Source organism: Pelophylax lessonae (assembly GCF_965119305.1).
Source record: "Pelophylax lessonae genome assembly, chromosome: 4".
In the NCBI taxonomy this organism is placed as follows: domain Eukaryota; kingdom Metazoa; phylum Chordata; class Amphibia; order Anura; family Ranidae; genus Pelophylax; species Pelophylax lessonae.
In genome coordinates this window covers 636,235,477-636,260,278 of record NC_138771.1, presented here as the reverse complement: position 1 = coordinate 636,260,278, position 24,802 = coordinate 636,235,477, and the positions used below count along the sequence as shown (strand labels likewise).

General features: G+C 43.4%; 1 protein-coding gene across 1 annotated transcript in view; it reads left to right on the top strand.

Annotated features, from left to right (window-relative positions):
• Positions 1–6,131: 6,131 nt before the first annotated feature.
• The window catches only part of LOC309552383 (very-long-chain 3-oxoacyl-CoA reductase-B-like), a 64,279-nt gene continuing 45,608 nt past the window's right edge, over positions 6,132–24,802 (top strand). The window contains exons 1-3 of the mRNA XM_082253327.1: positions 6,132–6,341; positions 24,066–24,112; positions 24,189–24,264. Coding sequence (XP_082109453.1) covers positions 6,182–6,341; positions 24,066–24,112; positions 24,189–24,264 — 283 coding nt within the window. The 5' untranslated portion in view covers positions 6,132–6,181. The remainder of the gene's footprint in view (positions 6,342–24,065; positions 24,113–24,188; positions 24,265–24,802) is intronic.

Below are 24,802 nucleotides of genomic sequence, written 5' to 3'. Positions count from 1 at the left end.
AGCCACCTTACTGTTCTATAAGGCTTCTCCAGACCCTTTCACGTCTGTCACATGTGCTCCGGGTGAACCTGCTCGTATCTGTGAAAAGCACAGGGCGCCAGTGGCAGACCTGCCAATTGTGGTGTTCAATGGCAAATGCCAATCGAGCTCCACGGTGCCAGGAAGTGAGCAAAGGGCCCACTAGGGGATGTTGGGCCCTCAAGCCACCTTCATGAAGTCTGTTTCTGATTGTTTGGTCAAAGACATTAACACCAGTGGCCTGCTGGAGGCCATTTTGTAGGGCTTTGGCAGTGCTCATCCTGTTCCTTCTTGCACCAAGGTGCACATACCAGTCCTGGTGAGGGGTGAAGGATCTTCTACGGCCCAGTCCAACTCTCTTAGAGTAACTACCCCTCTCCTGGAATCTCCTCCATGCTCTTGAGACTGTGCTGGGAGACACAGCAAACCTTCTGGGAACAGCACGTATTTATGTGACATCCTGGAGGAGTTGGACTGCCTGTGCAACCTCTATAAGGTCCAGGTATCGCCTCATGCTTCCAGTAGTGACACTGGACCTTGCCAAATGCAAAACCAGGGGAAAACAGAAAATATGAGTAGGATAAAAAATGTCAGTGGCCTCCACCTGTAAAATCATTCTTGTTTTGGAGCTTGTCTCATTGTTGCTTATCAGTGCACCTGTTAATTTCATTAACGCCAAAGCATCTGAAACTGATTAACAACCCCCTCTGCTACTTAACTGACCAGATTAATATTGTAGGAGTTTATTTGACTTGATACTATACTCCGAATAGAAAGTGTTTCAGCAGGGAATACACCATTTATTGATCGTTTTTTTATGATGTGGGTTTAGTGACACTCTAATATCTCTAGATGTTCCCTATAAAGCACAATTTTTTTTCTTATGTAGCCGGAACCAGATTTCCATAATATAAAGTGTATATATCTATATTTTGGCTTACCGTTATTGTTGATGTTGCTGGAGTGCCCCTTTAAGGCTGCATTTAGAGGAGGATCGGCTTCTCGCAGGAAGTGGAACAACTGGACTGTGGGTGATTTCGTTCTATACTGGAGGCAGACTGTTATTTGGGTTACCGAGGGAACTATTTTCCCAGAAAGCATTGAGGAAGTGAAGGTTTCCCAGAAAGCATTGAGAAAGCATTGAGGAAGTGAAAGCCTATAAACCTATCTGCTACACAGTGCGCACTCTCTCTTGCTTCCGGGACCCAGTGAGTGCAGACCAGCCTGAGTGGCGTATCCAGACACTGCCGGTGATTGGGGCCTAGTACACATGGCCTGGTGAGTGCGGAGCTCATCTTCAGCGGTGCGGATGCTGGTGACTTCACAGAGGTGGCTGTTCCAGTGGAGTGGAATGAAGAATGAGCGGAGGCTGAATCGACTGACCGGGGCATCAGAGTACCGATCACTGCCAGACGCAGAGGCGTGGGAGGGTGCATCGCCTGTATTGCAGGATCCACACATATGGACATCAGAGAACATTAGGGTGCCTGTGTGAAATTCTAATCAATAAGTACTAACCTCATTCACCAACACACTAACCACAGACAGTATTGCACATATCACTATTTTGGGATTACAAATATCACATTGGACAGTGATAAGAGCTCCAACTGCCAGTGAAGACTTAGCAAGCCCTTGCTAGGAGAGGGGTCCTAATATTTGCTTTGCCATAAAGGGGACAGGTTCACATTACTTTAAATTGCTATTAGTTAGAACTAATTCCATCTTTGGTAAAATTCCTAAGACCTTTCTTCTAGGCCATAGTCATAACATTGCCATAAGTATTGACCGTCCTTGTTTGAAACCCTGTTTAATTGTGTTATTAATGATCCTTGATATTTTCTATTAACCATTTACATTCATATTGATGTCATTCTGTTGAATCTCATTGAGTTTGGTGGGGTTTAACTGACTAATATACTGACTGGTATATTCTTAAGTCTTAAAGTTATACCTGTTCATCTTTTCAGTAAAACAACAAAACATTATTTCAATTGTGTCAGTGTGTCTTTGGAGGATATACTTGCCATGTCAGAACCTAGAGTGTCAGATGGGTTGGATTGTTCACAGGGTCAGGTGAGTGCTGAGGAACACCCATTAACCAGCAGCCCTCAAGGGTGCAGTGCTACATTTAGGGGCTCGTTCGGGATATTCTTTGCTACTCCAGCCCTTAGCCAACCCCATTACGAGCCAATGACCGGAAAGGCGATGAACTCGGCTGCCGCAAGAGCCTGGGGAAGATCCCAAGGGCGAAGCATAGTCCTGGAAGTCACTGGGACTGAGTGCACGGAAAGAGAGATCCTGAAATGGGTGAGAAACCTGGTGCCAGAACAAAGGGCCTACCTATTGGATGTTCGAGTAGATGGTGAGTTGGACGTCATGCAAGTATTGCTGAAATGGCAAGAAGACGTGCCTATATGCTTCCAGGCAGAGGAGGTAACCCTGACAGAGGGGATCCAGGCACAAGTGTTCTCCCAATTGGAGAAAAAGGAAGCGTTGGAAGAGGGGCCACTGCTCTCGCCAGCCAGCCCTGGTCCCATGAGTCCTGATGCCAGTGGGCTCGGTGTTCCCCCCTGTTTCCTTCTATACAGATATGAGCTGTTTAGTTGAGAGCTTGGTCAAGAATGGTTCAAATGGTGCCGGGCAAGGTTAAAGAAGGTTGCGGTTCTTTTCTGGCCAGACACCAACTCCAACGGGAGAGGAGGACTTTGAGGACTGGAGGAGTCAGGCCACTCAAGCAGTCGAAGAATGGAGTGGGCCAGATATGGTGAAGAGGCAAAGACTTAGTGAGAGTTTGAGAGGTCCAGCCGCTGAGGAGATTAGGAATTTGAGAATGGGCAACAAGGATTGTTTGGCCATGGACTATATTGATGCCTTGTTCCCCGTTTTCAGCCGAGTGGAAATGACCACTAACCTGCTATATAAATTTAATCATATGCACCAACAACGAGGAGAGAGACAGTCTGATTATGTCTTATGAGTGGACAAGATGTTGCATCAGATCATCTCGAAGAAGGGCATAGACCCTAAGAATGCTGATCAAGTGCAGCTGGACAGAGTGCTACAAGGGGCTCGGCCAAACCACCCCATAGTTCTGAAGCTGCTACTGAAAATAGTTTGAGCTACACCAACTTACCCTGAGCTGATGAGAGAAGTAAGGGAGGAAGAGGCCTTGTTGGAAGAGAAGAATCAAGGTGTTCGAGAACTGTTAACTAGTGAAGGGAGGAGAGAGAGGGCTTCTGCCCGTCTGGCTCGGGTGGAGAATAGTCTCTCCGATGAAGAAAGTGAAGCGGATGTCGACTTTGGTCGTTGTGAGAGTTCGGGAGAAAAGAAACCGGAGAACAATTCAAACTCAACTGATTTTATGATCCAGGTGGCACAGGCCTAAACCCAAATGTGCCAGGATCTGATGCAAGTGATGCAAGCTCAAGGGAAAGTTCAAGAGCCAAAGGGCATTCCAAGAGGGCCGAGTCTTTCCCCCTCTCGAGACAGAGGTTGCTTTGAGTGTGGAGAAGAAGGATACTTACGGGCCAGATGCCTCAAATGAGGGATTAGCTCTGGATTGCTGGAGAAGCTGCTGAAAGCCTTACAGAAATCTATTTTCTCAAAGAAAGCGGAAAACTTCAGGGGACCTCAGTGAAGGAGCCGATTGAGCATCCCGAGATTAAACAGAGCTCCAGCACTAGTAAAAACAGCGCGGGATAGGGTCCTCCACCCAGTCCCTTCCCTCTACGCCTAGTTCACAAAGAGGGCTGCCTGGGTCGGGGAAAAAGACACAGGGAGTCAATGTATCTTCTCCTCCAAGGAAGAAAAAAAGGATCTGGTCTCCAATCATGAAATCGGTAGAAGTACAGACTGCTGAGTCTCCTTGGAAATACACCCCTGGACTGCAGCTGAGAATGACTTCTTCTCCAATTGCAAGTTTGGAGACACCTGTAACTAATACGCCTCGGTGTTTGGAAGAACCTGTGCTGATTGCACAGCGAAGATTATTCCCGACACCAGAAAGAAGGATGCAGAAGAAGCTGGTGGGCCCTCCCGGGTGGTCTCACTGCAGGTGGAAGGGATTTACACTAGGGCCTTGTTGGACATTGGGGCTCAAGTGACCCTGTTATACAAAGACTTCTATAACAAGCATCTAAAGCACATTCCATTGTGCGAATTGTAAGAGTTGGAGATTTGGGGACTTGGGCCCCAAAAAATTCCCTATGACAGGTATATACCCATCAAAATCGCTTTCGATCCTTTGGTAGTGGGGAAGATGGAGGTTTTTGACAAAACACAGACCTGGTGAGAAGAATGCTCACTCTATTGGCTATAAGAGGCTCAGCTGTTGAAGAAGTACACCCCCAGTTAAGGAAGGCTTTCCAATGAGTGATTCAGGATCAGAAGTCCCCAGTGGAGGGGGTAGGAAGCTATGATGACTGGACACTTAGGAGTGGGTGTTGCAACCTGGAGAGAGGACATGTATGAAAGCTACAATCAAGCTGTCTTGGAACCAGCCGGGTCCTTTTGTAATGTTGGAAGGAAACCCACTGGGAGAAGATACAGGGCTAGAACTGGTTCCAGAGATAGTGCCCACTAAGATACTGTGGAGGACTGGAGGGAAAGTTCCTGTCAGCATTCGGAACATCGCTGTGCAGTTGGTCAGCCTGAAGCCTCGAATGGTATTGGGGCGGGTGAGTGTCGCGACCCCGGTGACCCTGGAGGATCTGGTCCAGAAGAGTGAGGAAAATGGTTTGAATTAAGATTCTGGAGTCTGACAAGGAGCGCAAGGTCTCTAACATCCACCAGCTCCATGATGTCATCATGGACGAGTGGAAGAGGACCCCAGTGGCAACCTGTGCAGCTCTGGTGTACTCCATGCCCAAGAGAGTTAGGGCAGTGTTGGAAAATAATGGTGGCCATACAAAATATTGATACTTTGGGTCCAATTTGGACATTTCCACTTAGGGGTGTACTCACTTTTGTTGCCAGCAGTTTAGACATTAATGGCTGTGTGTTGAGTTATTGTGAGGGGACAGCAAATTTGCACTGTTATACAAGCTGTACACTCACTACTTTACATTGTAGCAAAATGTCATTTCTTCAGTGTTGTCACATGAAAAGATATAATAAAATATTTACAAAATCGCGAGGGGTGTACTCACTTTTGTGAGATACTGTATATACAGTATATTAACTTCCAAGCTAAGCATGTACACAGAATTCTCAAATGCATTATGTCCTAGATTTCAAAGTAAGCCCTTCATGTGATGAAAGATCAAGGCCATGCTATTTTGACAAGTTCTCTGTTTGCACACACTTTGGAATAAGTTCAATCTCTCACGTGATGGAGAAACAATATTTGCAATGAAGACAAATGCACACTGTTTTGTGGCGCTTTGGATTTATTTATATATACACAGTTCTTGCGAGTATGCAGTTCTATTTTGTTCTATATTCCTTTAGAAAATGTATATATCTCTATCATATGCTGTGCACGATTAGAGAGGTGTATTGTTGCTGTAGTGCTATTTTTATCGTATCCTTTTAGCTGTTTTTGACATTTTATTTTATATGCTTCCATATGATATCACATTGTATATCCAAATTGCCTTCTGGAGGATCAGGAAGGAATGTGTTTTTCCCCACTGGAGCAAACTGGACGTTGCTTTAGGGACTTTTTTTGCCTTTCTCTGGATCATCTGTGGGTATAGGATAGTGTATATGGAGATTTTGTATTTTTTTCCTATTGGTTGCACTAGATGGACTTTTTTCAACCTGACTAACTTTGTAACTATATGGAGAAGCAAATTATTTTACTTTCCTTTAGAAAATCACTTAAATACAGGGAGCTCAACCAGCAACCCTCAGATCTGGAATGCAAACCCAGAGACCCAAAGGTGGGCATAAAAATCTGGTGTGATATTGTAACACTTTGGTGGGCACTTAATCACCCAATAGGAATGATGAACTTTTTTTCACCCTTATCCTGCTGAATTTGACTTTTATTTTGCTTCTGTATTTTTTTTACCCACTCGTAACTGAAATTTTTGAAAATCTATCATCTGCTACCGTACAAGAGGACAGTCTGGATGTGACACAGTGCATGGGACCTGAGAGTAAGCAGATATTATCACCTGGGAGGGGGAACCAAATCATCACTGACAGGACAGCTGAAATGTCGGACTCTGTGCTCTACCAGGGACTGGCCCTGCTGGGCTTCCTGACTCTGTCCCACCTGGTTCTCAGCCAGTCCTGCAAGCTGCTGAAGGGGTTCCGAGTCCACATACTTTCTCGATGGTGGAGAAAGGACCTCAAGAAGTACGGGGGATGGGCAGGTAAGTGTCTGTTATGTAAGTGCCAACAATTTTACCTGAACTTTTACCATTTTCATAAGGTATGGGATCCTTGGCATTCGCACAAGCACTACATGTTTATGTGAACTGAGGGACCCTGCGCTTATGGATTTGAGTGAAAGAGTGCTCACTCAGTGCTATAAATAAATTGAGTGTTTTTAGAAAAGCTGCTAGCTGCAAAAAAAGTGCAAGTGCTCTTTAAAATGTGGATATGTGAATGCAGCGCTGCTTAAAAATATCAATATGAATAAATAAAAGTGTAAAAAAATGACGATCATATACTCATAATTATCATAAAATTATACAAACATATATTTCTAATAATCAAATAAATAGAATTAAATGAATATATTGTGCTTAAAATAAAAGTCCATTAATAAATCCTTCCGGAGTGATATGTCCTTCTCCAATATTTATAAAGTGCTTGAGTGCTTAATCTGTGCTTTTCATGGGGTTCCCCCCTTCAGATGTCTACTTACCACTAAGTAGATATAAGCAGGCATGAATAATTAGACTTTGCACTCCGCATCTCCAATAAGGGAAGGAAAAAATGTTGCTGGAAGATCAAGGTTCATTCCCCGTGTCCTCAAGAAAAAAGACTATTCATAGTGAAAAGAATTACTTAAACAGTTAAGACGATATAATAAGCTTGCTGGAACCCTGTAGATCCGTGGCCGCCTACAGTGCGGACCGCGGATGTACACTTTTACACTTTGATTTTTTTTTTTAACTATTTTTCTTTATTGGAGAAAAAAGGTAAGAGGTAGTTGTACATTATATATGAGAAATAGCAATATACATCACATAACAACCGTAACTGAGCAATCAGAGAGTGGAAAGTAAACAAGTGTTGTCGGTTGCATAAAACTAATAGCATGGATATTGTAAGGGATTAGCTCGGTGGCGGGTGTGGATGACCCCTTGGGGGGTGCGTTTTCCCAGAGAGGTAGCCGACAAGTGCTTGCAAACAAACAGTGTGGTTTATTAAATGGTGTTTTCTTCACCAGGCTGTATGCAGCAAAACATCCAAAATAAAATAAAACAGAAAATAAATCCTTGCCTCTGTGGGCGGCTACCTTCTCACAACTGGAACCTGCCTAAGTGTCTGTCTCCAACCTACCGTCGGGCAGACTTCCTTGTCCTACAGCGGACACTCAATAGTCCTTTTATAATAGCTTCACAGGGCAACACAGTCCTTTGTTTCTTTCACATCAACAGTTCGTCTTCTCACCTTTGAGACGTATTCACCCTTGGTTACCGTCCCGGGCACACATCACTCCGGGGGGTCTTCTCCCAGGCCCACACATCCTGTCGGGAGGCACACGCTGACTGTCCTCCTGCTCCCAGCCCACATGGCTTCAGGACACAGCTTCTGGAGGCAGCAAACAATAGGAATTTCTCTGAACAAATTATAGAGCCTTAACTCCCTCATTCTGAACAGGTGAAGGCCTTTCAACTTCCTGCTGGCTAGCTCTGTAGCCAACACCCTAAATTAATTAATGGACTTTCTAAATCAGGTGGAAATGTATCTCCTTCCTGTGACTACATTCCCAGATTTAGCTGACTTCCTGTTACATACCCCCCCCTCTTGTTTCAACCCTAGGGTTGGGACACATATTTCCAGGCACGCATGTGTCAAGCACTGCTGACTCACTGATAAGCCTCCTATTATCCTCAAGCTTCCGGATGAAACTGTTTTGTCATCTTCATTGACGGATTTCTCATAAATGCCACACAGTTTGTCTCTCATCTCATATACACATTCTTCAACTGCATTTTTGGCATCATTTCGCTCCTTCTCGTTTCTGTCATCTTCATTGACAGCTTTCTCATAAATGTCAGACAGCTTGTCCCTCATAACCGTCTGTCCAATCCACCACGGAGGACCGTGATCCATAGGCAACTCAATTGGGCTAGTCTTAATGTCTTCAACATTCTTAAGACGCCTCTCTCTGCAATCCATAAATGTTTTCCACAAAACTTTGAGAACCTTTGCTTCACTAAGCTTTGTTCCAAGTAGGGACTCTTGACATCCCTCTGTGACTTGAGTTGCCTCTCCATACAGCTGTACACAATCATTGACTTTTTGTTGTAAAAGGGAATGATCTTCCTTCTTGAGCTTTGCTTGCTCTAAGATGCTGTGCAGAGGATTTTCCAATTGAGACAACAGGCTGTCACACATTTCTTCAAAGTGACCCCTGTTCCTTTTCCCAGAGATATCAATATCATTCACCAAACATTTCATATTCATAGGCAGATCTGAAGCATTTGCACTCATCAACTTCTTAAACTTTTCGCCCTCCTGAGCGAGTCGCAGTAAAGGCCTACTATTTGATTTGATATTCAGTTTATATTTCTTGCCAAACTCTTCACAGAAGTAGCCAACCAGAACATCATCAACTTTCCTTCCACCAACATAGGGGTCAAAGGCAACAACACAGTTGAACCCAGCGATCTGGGTGGTATCCATTATAGACCTCCTCTCTGCATCAGTGAAGAAGCATGGAACTGCAACACATTCTTTTACAGGTTTCTTCAATGCACTTTCTGCTGAACTATTTGACCGCTCAAGGTCACCTAGTTCTTTTTCTCTATCTGAATTCCACATGGAATGCATCTCAAGATCACGATCAAACTTCTGCCACCCGTCTTTCACCAGTTCCATTTTGGAAACACTCCCTGAAAGGCACTTATTCATTTGCTTCACGTTTTCACCAACAGCCTTAGTTTTCTCCACTAGGTTTTCAGCCTGAACTGAGAAATCACCACATTTCTTACTCAGCTCCTTTGTTTGCTGAAGCTCTAATGATACATTTTCCAATGCTTGAAGTTTTTGAAGGAACGGTTTATTCCAAAGGGGTGATTCAAGCCACATGTCGTCACATTTCTGAGGCTCACTCAGGACAGACCCCAAAACACTGATCCTTTTAAAAACTGCATCAGGCACACTATCCCCTCTTTGGGACAGATCCTCTGTTGCCTGGAATTCCTCTTCCAGTTCCTGCAACGGAATCTTCATCTCTTCTAGTTGCTGTTCTAAGGCTCGCTTAGACTTTTCTAGCTCCTGAACGCTTTTCACAACATCATCCTTGGAGCTGACCAATTCTTCCATTTCTGTACGCAGCTGTTTAACACTTTCTAGTTCAGCCTTACACTCTAGAGCTTCCTCCAAAGAGCGAGCCAAGAACAGGGCTTTGCTCTCGTTATCACGCACCTCCGTTTCTGCACGTGCGCGTTCTTCTGCATATTTTGCAGACACATTCTTCTCTTCACCAAGCATCTGATCAAACTTCTTTTTCACATCTTCAACACACTGTAATGAACCAACGCTTTCTTCCATGCGTTTTTTCATAACCGCTATCTGAGCTTGCAATGTTGCGACTTGCTCTGATAGGTTTTTCTTTGCTTCCGCCTCCTCTTTTAATTGTTCCAGGAAGCCATTTTTCTCATCTTCCATTTGTTTGAGCTTTGTGCTAAAACTCAGCCTTTGACACCTCTCTTCCTGTAAGAGTTCCTGCGTGTCTTGCAGCTGCGATTCCAAGATAGAAAAATCTTCCGCAATTTCTCTAGATTTGCTGTCTGCTTGAGAAAGCTGATTTGTAACATTGTCCAACTCAACCTGCAGTCGGTTTGCCTTCTCTGACAGCTTAGCACACAATCGGTCACCTTCTGACACCTTGACTTGCGATTCCAGAAGCTGTGCCTCTACTTTTTCCCTCTTATGTTCACAATCTTCTTTTCCCTGCATAAGAGCCTTCACCTCATTGGCTAGCATCTGGGAATAAGAATGTAATTCTGCCACACAGGCTTCTTTCTCCTTTAACTGCTGCTGGACACGTTGGGCTTCCCCTTTCCAACTTTCACAGTCCGCACGCCATTCATCTACCACATTGCTTAAAGTAGTGAGCTCATACACAGTACTCAGTAATTTAGCCTCTCTTTCACTTTTCTCTTTGTCGCTGAGAGACAATGTCGCTTCCAGAGCAACATTCTGTTCCTGCGACTCCTGCAGGTCTATTTTTGTAGCTCCCAAAGACTGAAGACTTTTTTCCAGCTGATTACGCAACTCCAACATATCAGCCATACTTTGCTTCTGCAAAGTCTGAATTTCACTTTCCTTTTCCATGAGGATGGTATCTTTCTCCATTATAGTCTCTCTGCGTTTTTGCAACTCGACCAAAAGAAGAGCAGTGGATTCTTCCCACTGTGACACATGAGACTTGAGTAGTTCATTTGTTTCCTGCAAGTTTCTATGCTCCATTTTAAGCAATTCCAAGGCTTGTTCCTTTTCTTCCATTTTCCGTTGCAAGGCATCCAACTCAGCCCTGCACACATACTCGGTTTCCTCCAAACCGATGGCCTCCATTGGCTGCTGGCGTCTCTGTTTCCAGCCTGCCATGCTCTCTTGATGAGCCTTTTGTTGAGCTGCAAAGCTCTGCTGAAAATCCGCATTTGCCTGCTGTTGAGCTGCATTTGATATAATCAGATGTTTCAACATCTCCTCCATTTTGAGTTTACTTTTCATCTGAGCACACTGCGTCTCCATAGCAGTTTCATCAGTGTTGCTAGGGACAACAACCTTCCTCTTTAGTAGACTCTCTTTAGGCATGGATGGGGCTGGTTCAGACGGCAACATCCCCTCCATCCATAGAATCCGGTCTCTCATTTCATCTATCTTTGCATTTTTCAGGCGTTTGGACCGCCCCATCTTCAATAACTCCACAAACAAATTTTTCACAGTCCAGCAAACAATTTTCAGACCACTGTCTCTTCAACACATGTAGTTTTTCTCTCTCTTGCAGGATCTCTTTTCCTGCGCACACAGTTTGTGCAGTCACTTGCACCAGACACAACAAAGTTCATCAAAAAATTTTGAGACCCCTGTCTCTTTAAAACACTTTTTTTTTTTTTTTTTCTGTCAGGATCTTCTCTCCTGCACACATAGATTGTGCAATCTCATGCACCAGACAAAGTTCATCAAACATTTGCACTTCCTTGCAGGGATCTTCGCTTCTGCCTGCATCCTCCACCATATGTAAGGGATTAGCTCGGTGGCGGGTGTGGATGACCCCTTGGGGGGTGCGTTTTCCCAGAGAGGTAGCCGACAAGTGCTTGCAAACAAACAGTGTGGTTTATTAAATGGTGTTTTCTTCACCAGGCTGTATGCAGCAAAACATCCAAAATAAAATAAAACAGAAAATAAATCCTTGCCTCTGTGGGCGGCTACCTTCTCACAACTGGAACCTGCCTAAGTGTCTGTCTCCAACCTACCGTCGGGCAGACTTCCTTGTCCTACAGCGGACACTCAATAGTCCTTTTATAATAGCTTCACAGGGCAACACAGTCCTTTGTTTCTTTCACATCAACAGTTCGTCTTCTCACCTTTGAGACGTATTCACCCTTGGTTACCGTCCCGGGCACACATCACTCCGGGGGGTCTTCTCCCAGGCCCACACATCCTGTCGGGAGGCACACGCTGACTGTCCTCCTGCTCCCAGCCCACATGGCTTCAGGACACAGCTTCTGGAGGCAGCAAACAATAGGAATTTCTCTGAACAAATTATAGAGCCTTAACTCCCTCATTCTGAACAGGTGAAGGCCTTTCAACTTCCTGCTGGCTAGCTCTGTAGCCAACACCCTAAATTAATTAATGGACTTTCTAAATCAGGTGGAAATGTATCTCCTTCCTGTGACTACATTCCCAGATTTAGCTGACTTCCTGTTACAATATACACAGAAATATATCCTCATACAATAACTCTAGGAAGGTAGGCTGGTTTAGTAACAGTATGTGAACATAGTAATCTTGTAGGTGTTCTTAAAAGGTATGCAAGAGAGAGAAAAGATTCTGGGGCAAGCTAGTAGGAAGTTGGCCCCACTTCTGTGGTCAACAATCCAATTTGTCTTATAAAAACTTGGGGAAGACAAATTCAAGCTGAAAGTGGGCATTTAGTATTCGGGTGACATCCGATAAAAAGGGTGAATGTGAGGATTTCCACGGCCTTGCCATCACTAAGCGGACAGCAATTAAGATATGGGTGACTAATATTTTGACTTGTTTGGACTATGAGGAAATGGACAAGCCTAACAGGAGGTCGAGTGGGGTCATGGAATAGGGGACTGAACACAAAGATGTATGAAGGTTGGATACTTCAAACCAATAGTTCTTGATAACAGGGCAGTCCCACCAGATGTGATATAAAGCTCCAGTTCATCCACAATCTCGCCAGTATTTCAGCAACATGGTAGGGTAAATGGTAGCAAGTCTAGATGGGGTATAGTACCATTTGTGGAACAACTTTAGTAGAGCTTACCAGTGTGTGATACAATGAGAAAACTGCAGTGGCAATGATAGAGCCAGGTGCCACTGTTTGACCTAAGGAGGATCTGTCCTAAAAGTAGACCAGTGATGGGTTGATAATGAGGATAGGTTTTGAGAAGAAGATGTAATTAGTTTATACACCAAGGAGATCCCTCTGACAGCAGGTCTGGGTGTGTCGTAGAACTTCAAGAAAGAGCTGAGTCTTCCTTAGACCATTTTGTTTTAGAAAATAGAGAGCAGATACGAAGGTACATATAGAAGGTTTTAGGAGATATCCAAAGGTGTGCTGTACAGAGGAAAAGGGGTGTAATCCAGTGGAGGAGAACAGAAGTCCTACATTTGAGATGCCCGCAGCTATCCATGTAGAGAGAGGCAAATCTGGTAGGAGAAGTTCTAAGGATCTGAGAGGTAGTCTGGAGAGTATGGATACCGGCAGTGAGTTGCAGAATGGCTGACCATACATGAAGAGATGCTGTTATGGTGTCTAAAGAAAAATGAGGAGGTTTAAAACGAAACAGCGAGGCTCTGAGGAGCAATTTCGGGTCAACTGCTAACACTGTAGACTCGATTCGTTTCCGGTTAGTTTAGTGAGTGTTGGACCACCAGGTTTTGATTTGATCTAGTAGTACTGCACGGTAGTAGACTAGAATGTTGGGAGCCCCCACCCCACTTTGACAAACTGGAGAGGTGAGGATGGACTTCTTTATCCTAGATGAAAGTGTTTATAAGCGCTTGAAGTTTGCATAATTAAGTCTGTACAAATGGTAGGGGAATAGTACGAAATACATACAAAATATGAGGTAAGAGGTACATTTTTGCTTGAGCTATTCTACCTGCCCATGATACTGATAACCACCAGATTACAAAGCAATTATGTGTGTAGAAAGAGCAAAATACAATAGGAGATAAGAACTCTAAGAGATATGCAGAAACAAATTAACAATGGATTAAAAAAAAAAAAAAACAGCAATGCAAAACAGTGGAGTGTGCGTAGCACACCGTTTCCTAGGAGGGTGAAAGGTAAAGTAAACACATTGCCCAGCCTGGATCATAGTTGACGTGGGACACCATGTTGGGGTGAAGGTTAATCTAGTGTCCACAAGAGGTGCCAAATTGCAGGAAATGGATGTTGCTGTCTGGGGGTCACCTCTTACCCATAGTATGGGACACAACAGGGAGTAGGCCCCAATTTGTTAGCCGCTTATATCCATCCTTAGGAGTGAGGATGGGTATGGTCTGATATTGGTAAGTGGATAGTAATTTAGCTGGAAAGCCCCACCTATAGACGATTTTACACTCTTGAAGAACTGAGGTAATCAAGGCAAATGCTCTGGGCATTTCCCTCGTTGCAGGAGATAAATCTGCAAAGAACTGGATGTTGGAGTAAGGCGCAGGTAGAGAGAGGGCTTGTAGATTTTGCGGAGGAGAGGATCTTATCCTTAATGTGAAAAAAGTGGATGTGGGCTAGGACACCTCTGGGAAGATCTGCAGAAAAATGAGCAGGTTTAGAGTTCTTATGGGCCCGATCTTTGATGACATCACAGGGAGTTAGACATGGAAGCAGGGTGGTAAAAAGCTGTTGTAAAAGGTGTTGAGAATGAGATCAGTGGTTTTCACTGATTCAGGTATCACCCTAAACTTGAAGTTATTGCGTCTAAAGTGATCCTCTAGGTCTGTTAACTTTACTTTAATATGCTGAATTTCCTCTGCTTGATGGTCATGCGCATCCAGAAGCTCGTTATGTGATTTGGCATCTCCCATGTTCTCCTCTAATGTGTCCACCCTCTCTTCTAGACAGTCCACCCTATCATAGATCTGGGTAATGAGATTTGTAATTCTCTATGCAGGTCTTTTTGGAAAGCAAGCGGCATGGATTTCAGGCATAGTTTCAGAAACCAGGTTATCAGCGATCGGGATGGGCGCCAGGGAAAGAGTATTTTCTGGGCTGGCAGCCTTATTAGTAATTGTAGCCCAAAGCTGCTTTTTGGCTTGTGGCTCTTTGCAGGGTCAACTAAAAGGAGAGGTTGCCAGCCTCTTACCTCTGTCTGAAGAGATTGCCATGGCAGTGGCTTCAGAGGGAGGCACGCTATCCATTTCCTCATGCTCTAGACATGGCCTCGCTCCTGACCCCGCCTCACTCTGAGAGTCTGTGTGTGTGATGTCACTGGTTGCTAGATGACAGATGGGGATGGCCCTGGCAACCAGTTCTGAACTTCAGTCAATGTAGTTAGCCAGATGGCTGTGTGTCCTCTATTTCATTCTGGGACACTATTGTCCCAGATAAAAGGTGCCCGGGACCTGGGACAGAGATGTAAATTGCAGGACAGTCCCGGCCAATCCAGGACTCGTGGGCACCATAGGTTCCGTACAGATCTAGGCTCCCAAAAAGTCTCACAAATGTAGTATCCTCATACTCCGGAGAAGCAGCAGAATGTATTTTGGGGTGTCAACCCACATATATCCATGGCAGGTGTGAGCAATATATCATTTAGTGACAACTTTGTGTAAAAAAAAAAAAAAACATTTTTCCACAACTTTGGGATGTCTTCTGTCCAAAAAGGGGTCATTTGGGGTGTTTAAACTGTGAAGACCAAGTCTTTTCTGACCCTTTTTGTTTATATAAAAACATTTAATTAAATTAAAAAAATTTTTTTTACTAGAAAACTACTTTGAACCCCCAAACATTATATATATTTTTTCAAAGCAGAGGCCCTACTGAACAAAATGGCGGGTGTTACAATTTTTTTGTCACACGGTATTTGTGCAGAGATTTTCCAAATTCAATTTTTTTGCGAAAAAAAAAACACTTTTTTTTTAATTTAATGGACAAATACACTATATATTGCCCAATTGTTTGGTAAACTATAAAAAGTGATCTTACGCCGAGTACATAGATACCAAACATGATGTGCTTTAAAATTGTGCACACTGTTGCAGCGGCAACAAATGACGTATGTTTTTAAAAGCCTTTAAAAGCCTTTACAGGTTACCACTTTAGATTTACAGAGGAGTTCTACTGCAAGAATTACTGCCCTCGATCTGACGTTCGTGGCTATACCTCACATGCATGCTGCAATTGCTATTTACATATGACACCAGACCAATGCTTTTGGTCGCAGTTCGTCGCTGTTGCTGTCAGGATAAACAAATTAGTGCTGCAGCTGATGGGTGTACCTACAAAGAAAACAATGGTTAACACTAAAACACAGTAACAATAAAACATTACAATATAATAGTATACAGGGCAATAAAACAGTAGAATGCCAGTATCTGCATAAAAAATACTATGGTTAACAATGAAAAACACAGCAACAATACAAACATTACATTTTAATAGCATACAGTACAGTAGAATGGTGGTATCTGCAAAGCAAACTATGGTTTACAATACAAAACAGTAACAAAAAAAAACATTGCAGTATAGCAGTATATTATAAAGTACAGTAAAACAGTAAGAACAGAAAATGAACTCAATAAAACGACAACTATTTTTGGCTTTTTTTATTTTTACATTTTTTATTTATTTATTTTTTTTGTAACTCTTTTTATACACTTTTTTTTGTAACTGTAAAAAAACTTTACATGTTCCAGGCTAGGGTCTCTCAAAATGTGTAAGCCATCTAACATCTTTTGAGACCCTGTGTGAAAGTGTGCCCCAGACTGTGCTGTGCTGTACCCTATACTAATACTCCACTAGTGTGGTAGCAACGGAAACCGTTCCTGATGCAGAGACCGGGTAGGCCAGGACAGGAGGGACAAAAAAAGCAGGTACCACGCCTATATCCGGGTTTTCTGCATCTTCTTTGGGGTGCTCTATGGGTAGGGGTACTAGAGAGGACATCTGGAAAATACCTCTCATGCAGCCGGCTCACTGCATCCGGATTGTGAATTTGGGCCACAGCACCTCCTGGAAACAGAAGGCTGTGATGATCTATTCCTGGAATTTTAGGAAGGATCCACTTCTTCCTGATGCTTTTTATAGCACATACAGTAAGGCTCCATGTACACGGGACGCTGGAAATGGCCGTTTAGGAGCAGTTGGGCGTTTTTTTCAGAAGCCCCTGAACCCATCTACATTTTATCTTATCTGTCCATGTACACCAGGTCGTTTACAGTCATTTGCAGGCAGTTGCGTTCAGGGACTGTTTTTAGAATGCAATTATTTGCGTTCGAACGTGTGTTTCCCGGCGTTTCAAACGCACAAACGCGTCCGAACGCATCTAAACGCGTCCGAACGCGTCTGAACGCGATGACCCGCGTTTAGCGTTCGCGTTTTTCCATTTTAAAGGGGAATAATTTTTTTGACCTCTAGGAACGCTTCTAAACGCAAACGCCCGCAAACACTGCTAAACGCCCGCTAAACGCGGGTACAAACGCGACTGAACGGACGTTTCAAACGTCCTAAAAATTCCAGCATTCAAAGGGACTTTTAACAACGTCCCGTGTACATGGAGCCTAAGCGTTCAGCAGAGCCAATTGGAATAAGTATACAGACACTTTCTTGTACCGGCTGACCTTACAGGAAATTAAGTATGGCGCCATCATCTGGTTGTTGATGTTAACAATGTTAAGGTTGTATTCGTGGACACAGAGGGGCTTCTCAACAACACCAGTGGCCATTGCAATTTGGACTGTGGTATCTGCGTGAATAGAGGACAGAATGAAAACATTCCGTGTGTCCCTCCACTTCACTGCAAGCAATTTATTACACTTCAAGCAGGCTCTCCCCTCCTCCCTTGTAAGTCGGGAATCTACAAGCCGTTGGGGGAAACCCCGGTGATTAGGTCGCACGGTGCCACATGCGCCAATTCCAGAATCAAAAAGGTGACTAAAAAAGTGTCACGCTTGTGTAATAATTGTCTACATATAAATGGTACCCCTTTCTGAATAAGGGTGACACCAATTCCCAAACAATCTTGCCACTGCTGCCCATGTAGTCTGGGCAGTTGGGGGGCTCCACATTGCTACCTTTTCCCTCGTAAATCCGGAAACTACATGTATAGCCTGTTGCCTTGTCACAGAGGTTATACATCTTGATCCCATATCTGGCACGTTTGCTGAGGAGAAACTGTTTGAAGCAAGGCGGCCAGAAAATGTAATCAGGAACTCATCAATGCAGACAACTTGTTGGAGCATATACAGGGCTGCAAACTTTTGGTTGAAGTGATTTACGAGGGGCCGAATTTTGTGGAGCGGGTCATATTCAGGGTCACCCTGAGGACGACAGAGTGCATTGTAACTAAAGGGCATGAACCGCAAGATTTGCTCTTATCTAGTCCTGGCCATGGCAGCAGAGAACACGGGCATATGGGGAATTGGGTCAGTGGACCAATATGACCACAACTCACTCTTTTTTAATAATGCCCATGAGGAGGGATAGGCCCAGAAAGGTTTAAATTCAGAAACAGTGATAAATTTCCATGCAAGTTCTTTGGCAAGGGTCAAATTTGGATTTGCGGCGATGAATTGATCGGTATATAATATGCTTTGGTCCACAATATATCTGTACAAATCTTCAGTGAAAAACAGCTCGCAAAAGTCAAGGGGAGTAAAATTGGCTGTTTCCACGTGAATTCCTGGATGACCAGTGAATGGGGTAAGTAAGGGCGCTGCAGAAGTGGTGGGCTACCAATCACGGTTTGCAAGCTCATCAGCAAGGACACTATGGGCTCTACATGCCTGTCTTGGAATTATTGGTGGCTGTGGGACACTACTTGTGCTAGTCAGCATACCAGCTTGAACAGCACTTATGGGACTTGCAACGTCACCAAGTGTTACTGTAGTGCTGGGTTGACTATGACCAGGGTGTACTAAGCCGCTCGTGCTTACCAGAAGGTTGAGCGGCACTAGTACCGACACTGCTGCATAAGAGAACCCTGCGATTGTTGTACCTCAGCAACAGAAGAGCGGGGTTGGGTATGCCTGACCTTAGCAGGGACCACTACTCCGTCATCAGAGCTATCTGTCAGGGTGCCACTGCTCTCTACAGGTTCGAATACTGAGCCTGATTCTGACAGTGAGGCTTCCCCATCACTCTCATCTGTCATGCACAGTATCCTGTAGGCCTCTTCACTAGTGTACCTCTGTTTGGACATTTTGGCCAATACATTTATAGGTACCTTGTGTGACTCACAGGTAAAAAAGCACCTTGCTGTCAAGGACTGTTTGAAACGCTACCAAAAAATGTAACTGCTAGTGCTAGCAGAGATCAGGCCTGACACTGCTAATGCTGCAATTTAGTGTGCTGTGTATTGGAAGTGACAGTAATCTGCTAATACTGCACTTCTTTGGGGGGGGCTAAACGCAGGTGTTGGCAGGTGTCGGAGCTAATCCTGCTAACACTGCGTTTTGGGAACACTATACTAAACTATTGGGAACGCTAGCATAGTTCTGATCAGATCAAAGATATTGCTCTGTTCAGACACTATACTAGTAATGGAGGTGTTTAGTGTGTGTGTGTCACTGGCAATCAAAGGGTTAAAATGTATTACTAAATATGTGGCGGGAAATCTGACGCTATCCTGTATTGACGCTAATTAACGTTAATGCTAACTGATCACCTGTGACACTAATACAGTGATCAGAAAAAAGATCTGTACACTATAATAGTGACACTGTGACAGGGCAATAAGGGGGTTAACTGGGGGGGATCAGGGGGTTAAATCTTTATTAGGGGATATATGACGGGTACCCTAAACCTATCTGGGACAAACACTAACTACCACTAACTGCCTCTGAAACTAACTCGCATCACCAGTGACACTAATACAGTGATCAGTAAATTATCTGTATGCTGTATATAATGACACTGTGACAGGGAGTTAAAGGGTTAACTGGGGGATGACCAGGGGGTGACAAATGTGCCTATGTGTACTGGTGTCAGTGTAGTGCTTGTGTACTCACTGTCTGATGCTTTCTTCTCTCACGCTGGAACCGAAAAGGGCTCCAGGAGAGAAGATTGCATCATTTCCTTTTCCTGTTATGCCATATTTTTTCTTAGGATAATTGGTGTTTTATGATTTCTTGTGCCTGGTTTACATTATATGGGCAGAGGATGTTCTACATTTGGTCAGAACCGATCACCAGAACACAAAAATCATTGGCCTGGACCTTATGACTGATGGGTTCTGAACCGAATCCGCACATCGCGGGGATAGCGGGCACGCGCGCCCGACGTACAGTTAGGTAAGTTCTCGAAGCCGAGCCACCTTGCCACAGTAAAAACTGCGACGGGTGGTCGACAACTGGTTAAGCCTTGTACACACAATAGGAATATCAGTCGAATGATCAACCATTTTATAAAATTTTTTACATGCTAGTCTCATATTGAAAGCCAATAGATTACTAAAGTAAAAAGAAAATTCTCGTATGACAGAATACAACCTGGGAAGTGATGTAACGTGTTGTATTTTATTTTAATGTATTCTTTCATTTCCGAGCATGCGGGATCATGGTCTTATGATTTTTTACGGATGAATACTGTACTGATTATATGAAAATCGTACCTTCTAGTATCGTACAAAAAGGTTTTTCGTGCTTGTCCCTTCAGATAATTTTGCATGAACTGTCGCGATCAGCTCTTGAAAGCTGTGTACTAATGATCACATTGCCGGACGATCCCTCAGAAGGCGGTATTTTTTGTCCAATTTTCTCATAGTGTATACTAGGCATTACCCTCCCAATTTTTTTCTTCAATTTTTATTCCAATAAATATTCATGACAATATTATAGACTTTTGCCAGATTCCTGTAACAAATATGTATTTTATATCTGTATTTTTACCTGGATTTTATTAAAAAATTATTGAAATAGAAGTAGAACTTTTAGATTTTTTTATTTTTGCAGTTTTGAATGGATTGGGGAAGGTGAGAAACCCTGTCATTTTTTTTTTATTTAATTTTATTGAAAAGTATCCCAGAAACAGAGGTACAGTACAATAAAAAGAGAACAAACAACTGAGAAAGTAATAATCAGCAGCATACAAATAGAAACCGGTACATATTAGGTAATATTGATCGTATTTAAAGGGCACTGCATCTAAATCTAAAATACAATACATGTTGTATGTAAGATGTTTGCCTTGTTCAGGTTAACAGCCAAAGGTCAATAATTGTATGGTGGGTTCAGTATGTAATTACATTCGGGCTTAGCCATTGGTAAAAGTAAGCCAATCACATAAGCAGAAGATTACATTTCTGGATGCGTTCTTTATAGCAGCGGTGTACAGAACGCCTTCTAGTTGCCACATTGAATTTTACAGAAAATTACAGCAATGTAGATTGAAAAGGAAAGGAAATGTTTAATAACATTAAATTACGATATAGTAAATAAAAGGGCAGTGCTACAAATCAATGAACAACATAATATGTGACAATAAAGTACAAAAAAAGCTATCCAAAAAAGTATACAAAAATGACATCAAAGTAATTCAAAAGTGCTAGGTTTGAAAAAATTTATTCACTCCACGATAATATCAAAAGTCTACAAACAGTCACTCTGTGCAAACGCAAGCCCAGGGTGTGCACGTGCAGTTGCACCATAAGCGAGACATATTGCCGCGAATGTCAGAGTGAGAACAATAATTCTAGCACAGGATCTACTAGTTAAAGCGGAGTTCCACCCTGGAATTTTATTTTTTTTTAAATACCCCTGGGACAGTCAGGGCTAGTGCATTCCACAATGGCTAGCCTCTGATCTGTCCCGGGTTGCACTTACCTGTTAGGACAAATACTTACCTTGAAAACGTCTTGTCCAGCGCTGCTATCTCAGATGTGGGCAGCTTGAAGCCAGCGAGATCCTCTTCTGCGTCCTCTTCCGCCTTCTTCGGTCCCTCGATGCCCTGCGCCGGCCCCGCCGTCACTTCCGGTGCGCGCGCGTCATCCCTCTACAGCTTCTGGGCATGCCCAGAAGCTGTTTAGAAGGGGATGACGCGCGCGCCCCGGAACTGACATCGGGGCCGGTGCAGGCGCAATGATTCCTGGGAGCGATGACGTTCAGCTCCCAGGAATCATTGCAGAGCCAGGAAGTGACGACGGGCCGCGGCCGAGGAAGGAGGAAGAAGGAAGTAAGGTAAGTATATTTTCTTCGCTACGAGGTAAGTAAAAAAAAAAATGCGATTATCCATTTCTTTTTCAGGTGACCCGGAGCGAGAAGATGGAGGTAAGTATAAAATTAGGGTGGAACTCCACTTTAACTCTAAACTGATTAGCTGTAAAGGCTTTGAAAAGGGTCACCTATGGGGATTTTTGGGCACCATCGTTTGTGGCAATATCGTGGGACCACGCAATTTTAAGACATGAAATGTTTGGTATCTATTTACTCAATGCAACCTTATTTTTTATATTGTAACCAAAAACGGGTATTATATGGTGTGGTTTTTTGAATGAATACAAAGCTTCCTCTAATTGGCCGAGCCTGAGAGCCTGACGTCATCGGCTCACCCCTCTAACTAAGCTAATCAGAGGAAGCTATTTTTTTTTACATTTTATAACAAAACCTTTTTAAGTGTGTGTTTATGTGTGTGTGTGTGTGTATATATATATATATATATATAATACAGTATCTCACAAAAGTGAGTACACCCCTCACATTTTTATAATTTTTTTTTTTATACATTTTCTTGTGACAACACTGAAGAAATGACACTTTGCTACAATGTAAAGTAGTGAGTGTACAGCTTGTATAAGAGTGTAAATTTGCTGTCCCCTCAAAATACCTCAACACAAAGCCATTAATGTCTAAACCGCTGACAACAAAAGTGGGTACACCCCTAAGTTAAAATGTCCAGATTGGGCCCAAAGTGTCAATATTTTGTGTGGCCAACATTATTTTCCAGCATTGCCTTAACCCTCTGAAACATGGAGTTCACCAGAGCTTCACAGGTTGCCACTGGAGTCCTCTTCTACTCCTCCATGATGACATCACAGAGCTGGTGGATGTTAGAGACCTTGCGCTCCTCCACTTTCCGTTTGAGGATGCCCCACACATGCTCAGTAGGGTTTAGGTCTGGAGACATGCTTGGCCAGTCCATCACCTTTACCCTCAGCTTCTTTCGCAAGGCAGGGGTCATCTTGAAAGGTGTGTTTGGGGTCGTTATCATGTTGGAATACTGCCCTGCGGCCCAGTCTCCGAAGGGAGGGGAACATGCTCTGCTTCAGTGTGTCACAGTGCATGTTAGCATTCATGGTTCCTTCAATGAACTGTAGCTCCCCAGTGCCGGCAGCACTCATGCAGCCCCAGACCATGACACTTCCACCACCATGCTTGACTGTGGGCAAGACACACTTGTCTTTGTAGTCCTCATCTGGTTGCCGCCACACACGCTTGACACCATCTGATCCAAATACGTTTATTTTGGTCTCATCAGACCACAGGACAAGGTTCCAGTAATCCATGTCCTTAGTTTGCTTGTCTTCAGCAAACTGTTTGCGGGCTTTCTTGTGCACCATCTTTAGAAGAGGCTTCCTTCTGGGATGACAGCCATGCAGACCAATTTGATGCAGTGTGCGGCGTATGGTCTGTGCACTGATAGGCTGACCCCCCAGTGACATTACTACAGTAATCAGTGCTAAAAATATGCACTGTTACTGTAATAATGCCATTGGCAGGGACGGAGTTAATACTATGGGTGATCAAGGGGTTAAATGTAAGTCTAGGAGAGTGGTTCTAACTGTGTGGGGGTTGGGCTTGTGAGATGACCATAGAGACATGCGATCCTATATAGCAGGATCACATGGTCTCTGTGATCATCTCAGGAAGAAGGACAGATGGCTGTGTTTACATCAGCCGTCCGTCCTTCTCTGTCAGCGGGGAGAGATCGCGAGTGGTCGGCTGCCATCGGAGCCGCCTGTCACACACACTGGCTTCCCCGCTGACGATCGAGGGCGGCAGCGCGCCGCTGGCAGTGCGCGCTCACCCCCTAGCTCCTCCCAGGCAAGCGCCGTACATGTATGTGGGTTTGCCTGGGAGATCCAGGCTGCCGCAGTACATCTGCCGCGGCTGGTCGTTATGTGGTTAAGACTTGACATGTTTGGTATCCATTTACTCGAAATGTATGTGTTTACACTAAAATTATGTTCATTATATTTTTTTTTTGAAAATATGCGTTTGATAAACAGTTGCACAAATATCAAGAGACATAAAAAATTTAAACTACTGTATTTGCATTCTACAACGTACAAGGCCTCTGCTTTCATAAAATATAGAATGTTCTGAAAATTTTTAAGTCATTTTATAGCCAAAAATGCAGATTTTTTACTTGTGTGCAAAAAATGGAAAAATAGCTTCAGAGGCAAAGTGGTTAAGTCTCTGAGTTTTTATTTGATTAAAATTGCTTTGTTTGTTTCTACCTGTAAAAGAAAAAAATTGCTGTTTGTTGTCTACAGTGGTAACAGGAGCTACAGATGGCATCGGAAAAGCATACGCAGAAGAGGTAATGATGTGTTCCTCTATCCACCCCTCCTTCCCGATGTTTTACTCCTATAATATTATTTTATTTCCTTCTATAGCTGGCCAAGAGGGGCTTCAACGTGGTCCTCATAAGCCGGACACTGGAAAAGCTTGAGAAAGTGTCGAGAGAGATCGGTAAGGGTTGTTTGTGTCTGTCCTCTCCATGGTGGAGTCCCCAGTCAAGTTTTCATTCAAACATTTCTAAAGAAATTCTGAAACATAATTCCTCACTACATTCTTTCTTTTATGCCATCATTGAGTTAATTGAATTGAATTAATTTATTTCCAAATTTCCTAAAATTTCACCCAGACCTGCCATTTGAATGGAATACAAAAGTTTAAAACAGGTTTTATTACAATTTGTAAAATTGTTCCCAAATGAAAACCCCATTCATCACTAGAATTATGTTCGAGAAAAATTTTCCATCCTGCACCTTTGAATTTTCTCGTCACTTATGGTCAAAAATCATGATGTGACCCCACTAGCCATTAGAAAACTGTGAAAATGTTCCGAACATAAACATTTTTGAACATCATTCTACTGGTTGCGATATGTAGATTAGTTACCTCAGTGGTGTTCAGCGGTTTTAAAGTGAGTCCATGTAAGTCTGAACTGTGTTTAAGGGCACAGCAGCCCACTTTTATTTAAACAAAATTAAAGTTCCATCCAAGA